This window comes from Hyaena hyaena, unplaced genomic scaffold (assembly GCF_003009895.1).
Source record: "Hyaena hyaena isolate Hyena2069 unplaced genomic scaffold, ASM300989v1 scaffold_18, whole genome shotgun sequence".
NCBI classification, from domain to species: domain Eukaryota; kingdom Metazoa; phylum Chordata; class Mammalia; order Carnivora; family Hyaenidae; genus Hyaena; species Hyaena hyaena.
The window spans coordinates 1,680,980-1,697,742 of NW_024080649.1; the positions used below are offsets into that span (position 1 = coordinate 1,680,980).

Here is a 16,763-nt window from a genome sequence, read left to right on the forward strand (position 1 = left end):
GGGAGGCCCCAGATGCACACAAGCAGGACAATGAAGAGTTTTCACTGGATGAGTAACAAGCATCTAGTCAGGCAAAGTAGTACAGACCTGCGATTTAATAAACAAACTTGGCCTGGTTTTACCAGTATCCCCTGCAAGCGAGTGTGTGTGTGTGTGTGTGTGTGTGTGTGTGTGTGTGTGTGCGCGCGCGCGCATTGGTTAAGGTGCAAAACTTACGGAAAATCGGGAATACAGAGATCTCGCCAGGAGGGACAGCATGGAGCAGCCAGGAGAATATTTCCTTACCTGTGGTTCACCTGGGTTAGCTGCACAGCATTTACCCAACAGCCCTGACTTAGAAACAGTCCTTATTTTGAATGTTGGCACTGCCCAGGAAACGACAAAAATAAGTGATGAAAGGGCAATAGGTGGGAAGGAGATTATTGACAATCTCGTCACTTAAATCACGGGGAAAGTTTGGGTGAGCCAGTTTTTTTCTCATTAATAAAAACGAAACTCTTAGGGGCCTTGCCTGCTGCAAAAATTACCACCACCAACAACAAAACCACCTTACGGTTATGTTTTAGAGACCCCAACTATACAAGATTTCTCTTTGTTCCCAGCTGAGCCCCACTTGAGCATTTATGTCTCCAGCCTAAGGAAAAGCCTCGACTGCTAGAAACCAGCTTTGGGCCTTGCTGGGAGCATGAATGTTGGGACAGCAGAAACTACGGGTTCCGCCCTGGCTAGCTTTAGAGAACCGCTCCGAAGAGTCGAAGAGGTGGCCGGAGCACCAAATAGGAGGGGAGATCGGGAGCGGAAACAGCCCAGGGGCCCAGGGAGGGGCGGCTGCGCCTGCTTGGGGCCTGGCCAGGCTTTCACGGAGGCGGGGCCCACTCCGAAAGACCGCGCAACCTGGGCGAGGCCAGACCAGCTGGGAACAGGCGACAACTAAGTCCTGACCCTTGCCTGGCGCCAACCTCGGGTGTTCCAGAGGCTTCCGCTAGACCACAATTCTCAGGGGCTCGCCCTGGCAGCCTCCCTCCCTGGCTTAGCCTCACCTCCCGCGCTGAGGGCCGTGTCTGGTCCCCGGCGCATAGCACACCGGGAACTGTAGTTTTCTCCTGGCGCACCTACGCGAGAAAGGAGGTCGGGGGAACTGCGTTTCCCAGAGTGCAGCGGGGTAGCGAGGGAAGGCAGGGGGGAAGGGACAGTCGGTCGCAGACCGCGCTGGGTTGCCGCCGCCGCCGCCGCTGCCGCCATCGTGCCAGCCCCTCGGGTGAGTGTCGGGGCTAGAGCGCCGGGGCGGGGGCTGGGCCGCTGGAGCCGCGCTCTGGGCCGTCTGGAGCCTCCGCTGCCAGTCTCCGGGCGCCCCCCACCCCCACCGGCGACCCAAAGCCGCGCGGGGACGGGGCCATGTGTCGCGCGCGGCTCCGCCTCCCGCCGGTCCTCTGAGGCGGCGGCCGGGGGGAACACAGAGACAGCCAGGCGCCTATCCGGCATTGTGGTGCCTGTAGCGGGTGCAGCGGACTGCGCTGTGGCCAGGCCTTTTTTGCTCTGGTCCAGACCACCCGGATGGGGCTCTCCGGGCCCCGCCCCGTCTGGCCTAGCCCGGCCTGCCCGAGTCGCGCAAGCTGTGCAGGCAGGCTAGCGGGACGACCCCAGCCCCACGTCCTGCCACCCGCCAGCGAAGGATCCGGGGATGGGCAAGCGCCACCCGGCCCGCTCCGGAGTCAGCATTGGGTAAGGGCGTTTTCCTGCCGCAGCCCGGGATTAGGATTCTCATCCGGTTCCCGACCATAGCAAGGCTAGGATATAGGTGAACACTTCTCTGCTCGTCTGCTCCTTGGGAGCGCACAAAACCTAACTCTGGAACTCATGCGTAGGTTCCTGTGTAGAGACTAGGGTCAGGGAATCTGGAGCGAGAGGAGGTTCCACATGGGACTTCACCCTCCTCCAGCCTTGGAGGATCTGTCCTGATGTGTTGAAGCGGTTCTGGGCTGGTAGGCTCAGATCCCTTTTATCAGAGACCTGGCCCCAGCTGTGGGTGGGTTGGCCGGCCGTGTTAGTGGCGGAGGGGAGGAAGAAGCCAAGGAGGTGAGATTGGATATGAGAGCCCCCAACACGTTATTAAACCCTATCCGGTGCATCTGCCTTTTCCAGTCATTTGCCCTCCTCCCATAGAGGAGAATGATTCCATAAGATTGGTGGTGATAAGGTGGGATTTAATGGAAGGAAAAGTAGGATCCAGGCCTGAAGTCCATAAGCCAGTGCGAAATAAGAGATTGGGCTTGAAGTGACTTTGGCGGTGGGCACATTTGGGCCACAGGGGGCTCAGATTCAGATTCTGGGCCTCTTCTGAAGCCTGAGTGGGAGAACTAGAGTTGAAAGTTGCAGAAAGTCAGGCTTCCCTCTGACTTGCTCACATCCCACTAAGTGGAGTAACCAGCAGGAGGCTGGTTGAACCTTGGGAAATTGCATTCAATGATGAATCCAATGACCTCCTTCAGTTCTGGGAGAAGAGGAGTATCTAGCTTTAGAGTAGTCTTCTGACAGGCTTTGTAAAGGCTTTCTGATTGATTGATGATCTATTAAGGGACCTGTCCAGAGAGGACCATGGCATTTTGGGAAGAGACAGCTGGTCAAGCCTTGATTCCTCTGACCCAGTACTGCTTCCGAGTGATAGTTTTTATGAGGATTAAAGATGAAGCTAAGTCTCTGTAGGCCTGGCCTCAGCAGCAAGCAGATCTCTTAAGAAAGTTGAGTTAGGCCCATAATGTAGAAAGCCACCACCTCTGGACTTTTTTCTTCCTTGACTGTTTCCCCAGGTGATGTTTTTCTGGTCATTGGGCTCTAGCTTTGGAAGTTTTCCTGAAGTTGAATTGCTTTGTCTAGTTATTCTCCCTGATTAAGGAGGGCAGGCAAAGATCTGTCCTGATCTCCTAATGAGGGCTTCCCTTCCCTCTGAACTCAGACCTCCTAGTCCACATGGTGGCCCATAAGCACATGGAAGTCAGGTACATTCAGCAGGCTCAGGAGAGGTCTGATTTGCTAGTGGACATGGGCAACAGGAGGGACTGCCCAAAGGACATACACAGGGTCCCTGTGATAGAATCTCTTAATACTAGAAGCAGCTGTTTCAAGACCCTCTGTAGATTGTCAGTTTTGGTTCTGTGTAGGACACAGGTTTCCTGGGAGTTAGGCGTATTGTTATGAATCAGTTTGCACATTCCAAGACCCTAAGTGACTTGATGACAGTGGGTTTCTTCAAGGTCAAAAAGATTCCTTCTCGAAGATTACCCAGTAGGAGGAGGAATTCCAGTTTCTCCCTCTCATTCCAATCCTAGAAGTTTTCTATAACTTCTAATCTGGGCTCAACTAGCCATTACCAGGCATCCTGACGCCCAGAAGTCCTTGATCTTTCTGGAACTTGGCAGGCCATCTGTATCTCAGAGATAAGAGGAGAATCCTGAGATTCTCCAGAATCTGTCTGCACCTTCTATTCATGTAGGGCGGCTGACTTGGAAGTGGAGTCTGGCGTCAGGCGATTGAGATGTGGCTACACAAGCCTGGGGGCAGGGTGTGAGGGGGCCTAGGTTCTCAAATCAAAACTAGGTCCTTTAGTGACATAGAGTGCACTTCTCCTCTTTTTTCTTTTTAAGTTTTTATTTATTTTGAGAGAGAGAGCATGCCTGTATGCAGGGGGAAGGGCAGAGAAAGAGAATCCCAAGCAGGCTCCATTTTCATCATGACACGGGGCTTGATCTCATGACTGAAAGATTGTGACCTGAGCTCATGTCAAGAATCAGATCCTTAGCCGGGGCGCCTGGGTGGCTTAGTCAGTTAAGTGTCCGACTTTCGCTTAGGTCATGATCTCGCGGTTCGTGGGTTCGAGCCCCGCGTCGGGCTCTGTGCTGACTGCCAGCTCAGAGCCTGGAGCCTGTTTCAGAGTCTGTGACTCCCTCTCTCTCTGACCCTCCCCTGCTCACACTGTCTCTCTCTCTCTCTCTCTCCTAGAAATAAAAAAAAAAAAAAAAGAATCAGATCCTTAGCCAACTGAGCTACCCAGGAGCCTCTGCACCTCTCCTCTCAGCCACATCTCACTTTTTTTTTCTTTAATTAATTTATTTTTTTAATGTTTTATTTATTTCTAGGAGAGAGAGAGAGAGACAGCGTGAGCAGGGGAGGGTCAGAGAGAGAGACAGAGTCACAGACTGAAACAGGCTCCAGGCTCTGAGCTGGCAGTCAGCACAGAGCCCGATGCGGGGCCCGAACCCACGAACCGCGAGATCATGACCTAAGCGAAAGTCGGACGCTTAACCGACTAAGCCACCCAGGCGCCCCTTTAATTGTTTATTTTTGAGAGAGAGAGAGCAAGTACAAGTGGGCGAGGGTCAGAGAGAGGGAGACACAATCTCAAGCAGGCTTCAAGCTCCAGATTATCAGCACAGAGTCTGACACGGGGCTTGAACCCATGAACTGTGAGATCATGACCTGAGCCAAAGTTGGACACTTAACTGACTGAGCCACCCAGGCGCCCCTGAGCCACATGTCACTTTATTCTGCTGTCTAATTTTAGAAGTGGAAGACACCTTATATTAAAAAAATTTAGTTTTCCCTTACTGGAACATTAGTATCTTGCTTGGATTTTTTTTTTATTTTCCTTTCCCACTAATGATTAGTATTATTCAGCAACCATTCTTTGGCCCTTTTTTTGTGATAGGCTCTATGCTGAAACTGAAGATAGCACAATGAGTCCTACCCAGTCCTGGTGCTGGGGAAAGGAGGTAATGTTACTATTAAATACTTAGGGTCTCTTGGCCCTGCCCAGAAGAAGGGGCTTTGTAATGATTAGAGCACCGATGAAGAAACGCTGTTAGTGAGCCCACTCTCCTATCTGCTTCCGCAGAAGCCATAGAGCAAGGCGTTCTTCCACTGGTGGGTGTAAGAAGGTCTGGGGTCCCTTGAGCAATGCTGTCTCACCACTCCAGATTGCTGTGGGTGTTGAGTCTAGCTTCTCTCTTCTATAGCTTCCTTCTCTGTCCCTGTGATCCAGGGGCCTTTACCCCTTATGTGTGCTGTACCTGCTATGTGTCAACTCCCTAAGTCCCTGGACTGGAGAGAAGCTTACCCCTGAGAAGGAGAACCTCTCCCTCATGAGAATGGTATATTTGAGGTGCCTGGGAACTCAGGGCTGTTTGCTTCAGTAAACTGAGGAAATTCTGGAATGTTTGTTTCTTTTCTTTGTTTCTGTTTCTCTTTTTTTTTTTTAATGTTTATTTATTTTGGGAAGAAAAAGAGAGGGAACAGAGGATCCAAAGCAGGCTCCACGCTGACAACATAGAGCCCGATGTGAGGCGGCTCAAACTCGTGAATTGTGAGATCATGACCTGAGCTCAAGTTGGACGCTCAACCCACTGAGCCACCCAGTCACCTTCAGAATGTTTGATTCTTCAGAGCCTCTAGGTCTCACCAGGCCAGAGACTGCTGCCCCCTAGAGTGATGTCTATGTTGGTTCTACTTGCAGAGGTAGCTTTAGACCCAGGTGAATGCAAGTACTCACTTGTCCCTATGGTGTAGTCCTACTTTGACCAGTTGAGCATGCATTCAGGGCCTTTCTGTCCTGAGGGGGATGGAATTTGCTGATCTCACAGGGCAAGAAAAGCCCTGGGCTCCATTCCCACCATTTCATTTATTACCTCTACACTTTCTGCTACCTGACATTGGCTCACAGCTGTCTTCCAATCCAAGCCAGTTTTGTGGATATTTTAATACTGGCTGTACCAGTGGCCGTGTGTGGTCTTGAATTTTTTCTTAACCTCTTGGAGTCCTGGTTTCTGCATCTATAAAATGATGGTAATCTACTAGCTTTGCAGCTGTGGGGCACAAATGAGAGAACACATGTAACTGGCTTACAGAAGAAGGTATTCCATTCAGCACCCCCGAAGACTCCGTGTTCATCCCTTTATTCCTATTCACCTCACTCTTAGAGGGTCATGGGAGTATTGGCCAGGCATGGTGACAGCAGACCATGGGGGTGGTCACTTAGGGGCTTTAGGCTCAACTGGGGAGTCAGTCCATTTATACCCGACCAGCTATTTCATGGCCTGGGGTTCAGTTCATGGATGGGAGCTGTCTAGGACAGGGTCCCCAGAAATAATCTGGGTTATATGGGAAAGAGGCTACTTAGGGACTGAGTAAGTACAGAGCAGAGGGACCAGAATGCGGATCTCAGGAATTAGCTTCTGGGCCGGCCAGGGCAGCCTGAAGGTTCTGGATCCTTCCTCCGGGCAGAAGAGGAGGAAAAGCCTCTCAGGGTGCTAGAGGGACCTACGCTTCAGGGGTCTGCCCCAGGAAAGTGTTCTGTCCTGGCCAGCCATTCAGGCACTAGACCTTGACTGATTTATCTCCAGACTTCAGGCAGGGGAATGGTGGACTAGGCAATTGCCAGTCCTGGATTGAAGCTGCTTCATGGTGTGGTATCCTTGCAGGAGGCTGAGGTAACCACCTTTCTAGTTCTTGACCTTGGGGTTCACTTTGGACCTGACTGATTCCTTGCATCTGGGTCTTGCTTTATACCCTCAGTTGATTACCCCTAACATCCCCAAATTACTGGTGAGGAGACAGGGTCAGAGGGTCACACAACAAGGGAGAGGAGGAGTTGGCTAGCGGTCAGGCCTTTGAGGGTGTGGTTGTGTGCCTGCTGTTGAGCCACAGCTGCCCCTCAGGTGCTAGGACTTTGGGGATAAGAGAGCGGGTTCGGCCAAGCCCTCCAATAGATGACAAAGGATTGTTTCTTTATGACTTGGACAGAAGGTGCAAGTAGAAGGGAGGTGGCCACTTGGCCACTTAAATTCAGTGGTTTCGCCCAGAATTTGCTCTTCAGAGAAGGAGAGCTGGGCCAGGCACCATGGGAACACGGATGCCCAGGTCAGGGAGACAGATCATAAACAAATATGTTAAGTGTGACAATCTGATGCAGTGATAAATGCTAAGAAAACAATACAAGATGGTGAAAGGAGTAACTGAGCAGTTACTTTAGACTGAATGGACAGAGAAGGTATCTGTGAGGAGGTGACATTTGAGCTGACACATATGTGACAAGGAGCCAGACAAATGAAGATCTAGGGAGAATAGTGATCTGGGTAGAAGGATCAACTGTTGCAAAGCCTTTGGGTGAGAACAGGCTCAGCATGTTCCAGAAACAGGAACATGCCCAGACTGGCTATGGGGGGTGGGGGGGCAGATGAGATGAGGTTGGACATTCAAGAGGGTAGGTCACCCAGGGACCTTGAAGGCAGGCTAAGTGGTTGAGACTGTCAGTGGAGAATGGGAAGGGAAGGCATTGGAGGGCCATAGGATGTATGAGAGTAATGGCAACGATCGATGGTGATTTCAAGGATCCCACTAGAAGCTTGGTGCATCTGCTGGCATCCCCTGCAGGCCTTGGTGATGGGTGCTCAAAAAAAGACAAACATGGGTCTCTCTCTGTATCAGCCTGGAATTTGTGACATCCTCCTCTCCCTCACTCTCCTGCCCCCAGCCTTTCCCCAGGTCTAGCTAGGCCAGAATCTATCTCTGATTTGCTGAGATGGTAGAACTGGGCTGTGACTTTGCACGTTTGGAAAAATTGTGAGATCATTCCCCCATGAAAACGCCTATTGTTTGGGTTTGGTGTGGAAATCTGCCTGGCGCCTTTGTTTGGAAGCAGAAGCCCTAGTTTGGGCCTGTCTTGCCCCTCTCTGAGAAAGTCAAGGTTAGAGGTCAGGGCTTCAGTCCTATGTGCCCAGGAGCACCTCTGTCACTGGTATGGTCTACCCATTTTAACCTCCGACCTATTATCTCTAGGAGTCCTGGCTCTGGAGGCCACTAAACCTAGTTCTGTCTACTTGCACCACCCATTAGGCTCATGGCCTTGAACAAGTTAGCTAACGTCTCTGAGCTTCATCTTGCTCATATATAATGTGGGAGTTGAGTCACACTGTGTTAGGAATGCATGTAAAGCCCTTAGCACATTTCTATACCTAATACACAATAGTAAAAATAAGATGTTATCAGGTGGACACTGCTATTTAAGTTTTGTTACTGGAAACATCCAGAATTTGAGGATAAAAAAGAAAATTTTCTATTGTCTCATGGGGTCTTCTGGGCAAAAGGTTTTAACCTGGGATCTTTGATAACCTCAGGGAGTCTGAACGATCTGAAATTATTTACAAGGCTGGGGCATCCCTACCTCTGTGCAAATTTACTGGGAGAGGGTCAAAGTTTTTGAGACATTCTTAGAGGGTCTTTGCACCCACAGAGACCTAAAGGTCAGTGAAAGCTGATGCTCAGTGGGCGAGAGGTCATCGAGGTCATTTCTGCTCCTCGAGGAGCCTGGCCTCACTCAGCCTGCGGACTGTTGGGGTGAAGCAGGAGATGGCGTGGTCAGCGGTCCTCTTGGAAGAACTGTAGGAGAAGCCGTCATGAAGGTCAGTCCCCATCCTGATATGAGGCTGCTTCTGAGCCTTGGCATTTTTCTTTTAGACTCTTCTTTCTGCAGTATATGTATTAGAATCAAGGTCAGGGCTTGCTATCCATCCTGGGGAACATCCTCCCAGCCTGGCCCAGACCCATCCCTGTGTTGCATGGGGATGGGGGGGGGGGGGACTTGGCTCCCTGCATCTTTTTCTGGGTGCAGGAATGCTGCCTCTAGCCATGAGTTGAAAGCTTCATGGGAGATTTGGAGTCAAACTGTAAATCCTGTAGTTTGTGAGCCACACTCCGTACTGAGGGAGTGGGGTGGGATGGAGTGGGTGTGGAGTGGGTGTGGCTGGAACCACACTGAACCCTCCCAGCCCAGAGCCACAATGAGGAGTGGGCCCTGGCTGTGTTGATAGGGTTTTGCATATGGGGTTGGAGTCAACATTTGAGTCTGGGAAGGAGGACCCAAATAGATGGAATCTGAGGGAAGAGTAGAAACTGACCGGGCAGATGAGAGGAGGGAGGACATCCCAGCAAGGGGACTCATGGGGTGAGGGTGGGGCAAAAAACAGTGAGTAAGCAAGCAGTGAATGAGTTCTGTTCTATTTGTGTGTGAGCTGGATGGAGGTAGGAGAGAATGGCTAGGGAGGGAGGGACAGGTGTGGATGGACACCTGTGGAGTTTCAAGATTTAATCCCAAAATGAGGCTATTGTACAGAAGAGACAAGGCCAGCTTTGTGGTTTAGAGCTCAGGGCCACAAATTGAGCAGAAAGAAAGCTATGACTTCGACCAGAGAACCCAGTATCAGCCCTGATGTACTTACTAGATGGACTTAGGGCAAGACGTATCACTAAACCTGTTTTCCCACCTGTAAAGTGGGAAGACAGTGGCATCTGACCACATGGCTATCATGATCATTACATGAAAATAAACACATCAGGGTCAAACAGGCCACAAACAAGGTTGGTATTGGCTTCAGGGACCCTACTTGGAAAAGGCCTCAATCCACATAGTTTTGAAGGTTCCTTCTCACACTTTCTGGTGCCCCCAAGTAGTCTCATTCCTTAGGAAAACTCAACTTTGCCCTGGCCTGCCTTGCCCCACTAGACCAAAATGCCTTTCTGTCCCTTTATCCCTCCGCCCTCTTCACTCCACCACTACTTCTTCCAAGTAGTTTTTGTATTGTCAAGTTAAGATACCTTAACAATATTGAAAAAGGAAAAAACACCCCCACACTTTATCTGCATCACTGCCCTACCACATGGCACCACTTTTCTTGTCTTTGGGTCAGCTTTTATTTAGCCTTATTTTCCCTCACCCTCCATATCCAGCTTCCCTGTTTCCTGCCCTTATCTCTTCTTGTGCCCAGACACTTAGGCTTTTTCTTCTGATTAGCATACTCTTTCTCCAAGACCTTCCCTGAGGGCTGCCCAACCTTCCTGAGGACAGAGGGAGAGTTGCCCCTCATCCATTCTTCCTTCTTCCCTGGAGCTCTTGGGGGCTGGACAGGGCATCTTGACGTAAGATACCTTGGGGCTGGGCCACAGTGAATGAAGCAAATGTAGTGAATACTAGAGTGGAAGGGGCAGAGATGGGGAAGGGGTATAGCTACAGTCTGACCCCTTGGAAATGTGACCAAGACAGCAGTCTTGATCCTATGCTTTTCCCACATGTTGATTTGTTTCTTGGCAGAGTATAAACTGGGACACACCTTGTGTTCCTGTGTAGAAGGCGTGCCTGGGTCCAGGCTTTCTCTTCTGCTTGTTTTAGACTTTTCCTGGACATTTCTTAGTCATCTCAGCACTGAGCTCCTATTTTTAGTGCCACCACCTCCTATGGGACCTAAAATAAAGCTGGCTCATCTTCCTGGCCCCTCGTTGGCTGAAGTATTGGTAATAGGCTGGGAGGTTGGCTGGATTGGGAATAAGCCACTGCCCCTCTACATTATCTATCTCAGCTGGCTCCTCTGGCCTTGGTTGAGGTCATAGGGACTGGAGCGAACTAGCAGGTTCCCTTGGTGAGGCTTTACAACCACTGGCAACATCAGGGCTCCACCCCCTTACAGAGGAGGAAGCTGAGGCCCTTCTTAGGGCAATGACTTGCATCAGATCCCACCACTGTTAATGGTTGTCTACTGGGGTCAAACCCAGCTCCTCACTGCTTTGGTTCAGAGTCCTGTTGTCAGGAGATGGGAAGGTAGTCAGACACAACTGCAGAACAACATACAGGTCTGCCATCATGGTATCCTTCAGTGAGATGGGGGCTTCCTATCTGAGAGTGGCCCTCATCTGGGCTTGAGTTTTCCTTCTACAACCCTTGGAGCTGTGGTGTCTATAGCTGGGAGGGGGTCTCCCTTCCCCCTCAAAGACCAGAGAAGGGTACCCCTTCCAACGGAGGCAGTGCTGGGATGGGGGTGTGTGAAGAGATGACAGCCTCCATTTTCCTTCCCAGCACCCCTCAGTATTACTCTCTGATCCTTTGAGTTTGTGTCCCCAGCTCTGAAGTGGGTATGGGTAGCCCCATCATGAAGAAATGAATGAATAGATATTACCTATGCTCAAAGAAGTAAACTGCTCCCTTAAGACTAAAATGGAGGGTCACTTGCTGTTTCATTGCAAGTGGGGACTTGAGGAGCCATCTCCCCCCAGCTCTCACTGGGTCTTCCTCCATCTCTCAATATAGCCCTGGGGCAGTGCTGATGGGACTAAGGACTGCAATAGAAGACACTACACACACAGACATCTGTAATTTCTGACCTGCAAAGTGGGGAGAATAGGTTGTTGAAAGGATTAAATGAAAAGATGTGGGGAGAATGGCGTGGTTAGCTCCTCCTTAAAAGCCCCCCCCCCCATTGGACATTGATGGGCTTGCTCTGACCTTTGTTCTGGCCTCACCCTCAGCACCCATCCTATGTGCTTCACATCCCTGGAGCCCCTTTGTTTCATTAGCCAGAGCTCCTCAAAGAAGAGGCTGAGTCTGGTCTGGGCTCCCTGCACTGGTCTGTGTTGGGAGGAGTCTCCTACCAATTCCCCAGGACCTCTCTGTTTCCTTGTAGAAGAGACCTCCCCAAAGGACTCCCTCCTCGAGGAGGCCAGGAGGGGTGGGGGTCAGTGAAGAAATAGCAACTGGCTACCTCCTGCTCCCTTGGTACCAACACTTCCCTCCATGTCTTGTTGATCTTGCAGGTCTCAGTGAGGCCGGGTGACGCTCCAGAATGGGAGACAAGCCAATTTGGGAGCAGATTGGATCCAGCTTCATTCAACATTACTACCAGTTATTTGATAACGACAGAACCCAACTAGGCGCAATTTATGTAAGTCTCCAGCTTTAGGGCCTGAACATTGTCCCCAAGGGATCAATTCACATATTGGGCTAGTGTGTCCAGTTCACATGTTCTACCAGTCATTACTGGATTTGGCTATACTCTTCTCTCTGAGCTTTTCTGTAGCACAAGGGACCTAAGGCTTAGCCCAGCTACCTGGTCTACTCATTCCCTTCTGTCATTTTCCATAAGAGTAGGGATTCTGTATCCTTGGCAGGGTGTTCTGGGCTTGCCATTTCATGTTCCTGGGAATGCCTCTGGTTCTAGATTGGGCAGCAGCAGACAGATGCTAGGGCTCATGTCGCTCTCTGGAGGTGGCACCTATGAGCATCATCAATGCAAAATGAGTTCTCCCGGAGGTCTTAGGTCCAGTTTCCTTTTGAGGGCCAAAAGGAAAAGTATTACCTAAATACTTATGGTAAACAAATGAGGTTAGTCCATGGAGACTGGTGTGTCTTTAACTCTTCTAGGGAGGCACTGTTTGGTGCTATTTTAATGATTACATATACGAAGAGCTACTTGTATTTGACCCTGCCAGGACTCAGTCACAGTAATGTGATTGATCAGGCCATTTCTAGCAGATCTGTCCAGAATGGAAATGATAGGAGTCATCCAGCATAGCCTGAGAGCCTGACTGGGCTGTGAGCAAAGCCCTCTGTGTCTCCAAAAAGTCAGGGTCAAGTCTGAAGAAAAGAAAGGGATCTTAACAGTGGAAAGCTAAATCCAGTACATGCATTATTTGGTTGTCATCATAGAGAATTTTAAAAACTTGAACTGATACGACTCTGGGATCCTGGCACTTCTGCCTTATTTGCTTCTTAAAATCAATTACAGCAGCCCTGACCCAGAGAAGAGAGTTAGCGTGGTCCTAAAAGAGTGCTTTATGTTGGGGCGCCTGGGTGGCTTAGTCGGTTAAGCGTCCGACTTTTGCTTGGGTCATGATCTCGCAGTTCGTGGGTTCGAGCCCCGCGTCAGGCTCTGTGCTGACTGCCAGCTCAGAGCCTGGAGCCTGTTTCAGCCTGTGACTCCCTCTCTCTCTGACCCTCCCCTGCTCACGCTGTCTGTCTCTCTCTCTCTCCTAAAAATAAATAAAACATTAAAAAAAAAAAAAAAGAGTGCTTTATGTATTTCATTTTGTAAAATCCTCAGCACATGTCTCTTTTAAAGATCAGGAAGCAGAAAAATAAGTAACTTGCTAACAATTATAGCTGGTAAGTAGCAGAGGCACTTTTGAGTTCTGTCCCTGAAGTCTATAGCAGGAAAAATCTGGAGGGAAGGGGATGAAACTAGTGGGTTGCATGTTGATGGTAAGGAGGGTCCCAGGCTAGGCCTTGGAAGGCCTTGTCAGCTTCCGTCCTTCCCTGACCTCATGGGTGTCCCTATGGGAATGGCCTCAGTAGAACTCAGCCTGAGCTCTAGAGATGGTAATGAACATAGAATGTTTTCAAGTTATTTCCCATGGGCTTCTCTAGAACTGGTGCTGACTGTCCACGTAGCAGGATGACTTTGGGCTGAGCCTTGACCACATATAGCCAGCCTGAGGCTCATGCATATCAGAAGCCATATAACTTCTTTGTTTTGTTTTTGTTTTTAAGTTTATTTATTTATTTTGAGAGAGAGAAAGCAGGAAAGGGACAGAAAGAGAGGAAGAGAGAGAATTCCAAGCAGGCTCCATGCTATCAGCTCAAAGCCCAACCCAGGGCTCAGTCTCATGAATTGTGAGATCATGACCTGAGCTGAAATCAAGAGTCGGACACTTAACCAACTGAGCCACCCAGGCACCCCCAGGGGCCATATAATTACTTGAATAAAAACCAGGAAATGAACTTACTAAATAGGTTTGTATTTTGTTAGTTTTTCAGAGCCTGGGCTCTGGGAAGATAGGGTATAGAGAGGTCGTTAGTAGTGTAAAGTATGGAAGCTACCTTCATTCAGTTCCCTTCTTTACAGATAGGGTAACTGAGTTTTGGACTCATTTTTCAAAACAAGGTCCTTTTCAGGGCCTCGCAGATACATTCCTTTTGCTCTGAGGCCCTGACCCCATGTTTTCTGGTTTCCAGATTGAAGCATCATGCCTTACGTGGGAAGGACAGCAGTTCCAGGGGAAAGCGGCCATTGTGGAGAAGTTGTCTGTAAGTAAGGGCCACGCCCATGCTGCAAGCAGCTACTTCCCTGCCCTGCTGGTCACAGCCCATCACCCCCTCTTTCTTTTGCAGAGCCTTCCGTTCCAGAAAATCCAGCACAGCATCACGGCGCAGGACCATCAGCCCACGCCAGATAGCTGCATCATCAGCATGGTTGTGGGCCAGCTCAAGGTAATAGTGCTGGTAGGGAGGAGTGGGCAGGCAGAGGAGAATCCTGTGCCCCTGCTTCCCTGTGGTGTGACCTGCTTATCAAGGGACACCCACCGTGTCTAGAGTTGTGTGATTCAATACAATAACTACTAGTCACATTTTTAAGTTCTATTTTAATTTTAATGGCAATTTTTAAATTACATTAATTAAAATGAAGGTTCAGCTGAACTATCTTTCAAGTGCTCCTAGTCAGTCACTGTGGCTGCCTATTGGACAGTTCTGATTCGGTTGTTACAGAAAGTACTATTGAGTACTGGTCTAGAGCCTTTTTGGAAAAGGGACAAGAGGGGTACCCGGCTGGCTCAGTGTGTTAAGTGTCCGACTTTAGCTCAGGTCATGATCTCACGGTTCATGGGTTCGAGCCCCGCGTTGGGCTCTGTGCTGACAGCCAGCTCAGAGCCTGGAGGCTCCTTCGGATTCTGTGTCTCCCTCTCTGTGACCCTCCCCTGCTCACGCTGTCTCTCTCTCTTTCTCTCTGAAATAAATTTTTTAAAGAATTATTAAAAAAAAAAAAAAAAAACAGGAAAAGGGACAAGAGGTATAGGAGCAGGGTGGAGTTGTGGTGCCAAACTATTGGGCCTTCATACTGCCCCGAGGTATACGTGGGCTTTTTGTAGGCAGCTGGTCCTAGGTGGGCCAGCTGGGTGCTGAGTGGCAGTCCCCTGCTGGAGTCCATGTTACCACTCCCTGAGCTGGCTGCTGGCTCCTCCACCTGCTGACCAAAGTAGATTCCTGGAACTCCTCCTTCTCTTTGCATTCTCCTTTCCTTTCCCCAAGACCTAGCCTCTTCAAAGCCTTCAGCTCCTCAATCCCCCAAGAACTCTCCCGGGAACTCCAACCTGTTGTGCTCCAGCAGACTAAAGCCAGATTCTTAATTTCCAAAAATCTTCTCCTCCTCCTCTCCAGAGCAGGACAGATTGGCTGTCCATTGACTGGGTCCCAGTCCCCTGGACCCATGTCATGGTAGGACTCTGAATAACAGGCCCACATAGCCTTCTCTGTAGGTTAGGTGGGGCCTTCTGAGTCAAATACAAGGGCAGAAAGATGGGGCCCATAGGCCTCTGCCATTGGTCCAAAGGGACCCGCCTGGCCTGGACTTTCCAGTCAGTTTTTCCTGCCTGTCCAACATGCCCTGCCTAGTGTTTGTGTTCGCGTAGGCCCTTGGGAGTAAAGAGGTCACTCCAGGGGCCTCAGTGCCTATTTTCCAGGCTAGGGTCAGTAAGCATTGCCCATTGCCACTTGGCTTCAGGTTCATTCTGCTGTTTCTGTCCAACTCAGAGTCCCCGAAAGACTGATTTGCCTTCTTGCTGATAATAATTCTCAGAAAACCCAGCAATGTTAGAGACAGCTCTGGTTAACTAGGCTTCTGCCTTAACTATGCTTTATCCTGATCTTCTGCAGTTTGGCTGGAAGTGTCTTGCCATTCTTCTTCCATTGCAAATGTTATATATGACATGACAGGAAACATCACCTGGTGACATTGCTTCGTTTTTGCTCTGTAGAGCTGTGATTATGGTGTGAACTCAGTTTTGAGTCTTTCTCACCTACTTGGCCACAGTCAGTATTAGCAGTAGTTTATCCTAATTGGACTAACTGGTGTAATCAGACACTAAGACTATTTAGCTTTTAGGTACTATAAGTTATGGGGTGAGCCCTCTGGAACTCTTCCAAATCAATTACTGCCTAGAGACATGGGTGATGTATTCTACAGCCTAACTGCATGTAGCAGTGTGAACATGAGTATAGGCCCTATGTGACCAGTTATCAATTCACATTCATAAATACACTTTGGCTATACTGGGATTTGAGTCCAAAACAGTAGGGCCTGATCTCAAAGTCGCATTCTCTGTCCTATTCCTCTGCCACTAAACTCCCTTCCTCTTCCTTGGCCTACTTACTGAGTCATTTTCTTTCTTTCCACAGGCTGATGAAGACCCTATCATGGGATTCCACCAGATGTTCCTATTAAAGAACATCAACGATGCTTGGGTTTGCACCAATGACATGTTCAGGCTTGCCCTGCACAACTTTGGCTGACCTCCTCCCAGCCAGGCACTCATGCTGTTTCCTCCTCCCTCCTCTTCCCGATACTATTCACACTCCTCCAGATGCTCCAAATATCATACACAAACGAGCAGGGCCGCGGTGGAAGTGGGCGCAGTGCGCTGCTGCTACTGGGGTATTGTGCATGATGTTTGGACGCTAGACTAGTTGCATCTGACAGGAGAAGTTTGTGTTGTACCAGCGCATGCCTTGGAAAGACTTAAGTAATGCAAAAGGTTGTCTCTCTCTCTTTTTTTTTTTTTAATCTACTGACAAGTTGCTCTAGTAACCCAAAGAAGTGAAGGAGAAAGCAGCTGCCTCACCGCCCAGATATTGATTTGTTCGGATGTTTCAATGCCTCATGATACAATAAAACCACAAAAATTTTCTTAACAGTTTAAATTGTTTTAATGAGTTTAATAGTTGGCTGGGCATCAATAACTACCCTGCCCCATTGTCTCTCTCATGTCTCACCTTCCCATCTCTCCCCCCAGCTCAGCCATACATGTTACAGAGAAACTGCTGAAGCAGCACTCCCAGCTAGCTTCTCTCAGAAGCCTTGTAGGGCATAGTATGCCCCATCTCAGCCCACCTGGTCCTG

The 16,763-nt window shown here is 49.6% G+C and overlaps 1 protein-coding gene across 3 annotated transcripts; it reads left to right on the forward strand.

The window, feature by feature from the left end:
- Window positions 1-1,152: 1,152 nt before the first annotated feature.
- Window positions 1,153-16,564, forward strand: NUTF2 (nuclear transport factor 2). 3 transcript variants are annotated; one of them, XM_039222940.1, is made up of 6 exons: window positions 1,183-1,258; window positions 8,282-8,450; window positions 11,629-11,756; window positions 13,826-13,897; window positions 13,982-14,080; window positions 16,043-16,564. In XM_039222940.1, the coding sequence occupies exons 3-6, from the start codon at window positions 11,658-11,660 to the stop codon at window positions 16,154-16,156; spliced, it is 384 nt and encodes a 127-aa protein (XP_039078871.1). In that variant the 5' UTR covers window positions 1,183-1,258; window positions 8,282-8,450; window positions 11,629-11,657; the 3' UTR covers window positions 16,157-16,564. The 3 variants fall into 3 exon arrangements, with proteins under 3 accessions (XP_039078867.1, XP_039078871.1, XP_039078874.1); XM_039222936.1 differs by lacking the exon at window positions 8,282-8,450 and having other exon boundaries at window positions 1,153-1,258; XM_039222943.1 differs by lacking the exons at window positions 1,183-1,258; window positions 8,282-8,450 and adding an exon at window positions 1,311-1,722.
- The last annotated feature ends 199 nt before the right edge of the window (window positions 16,565-16,763 follow it).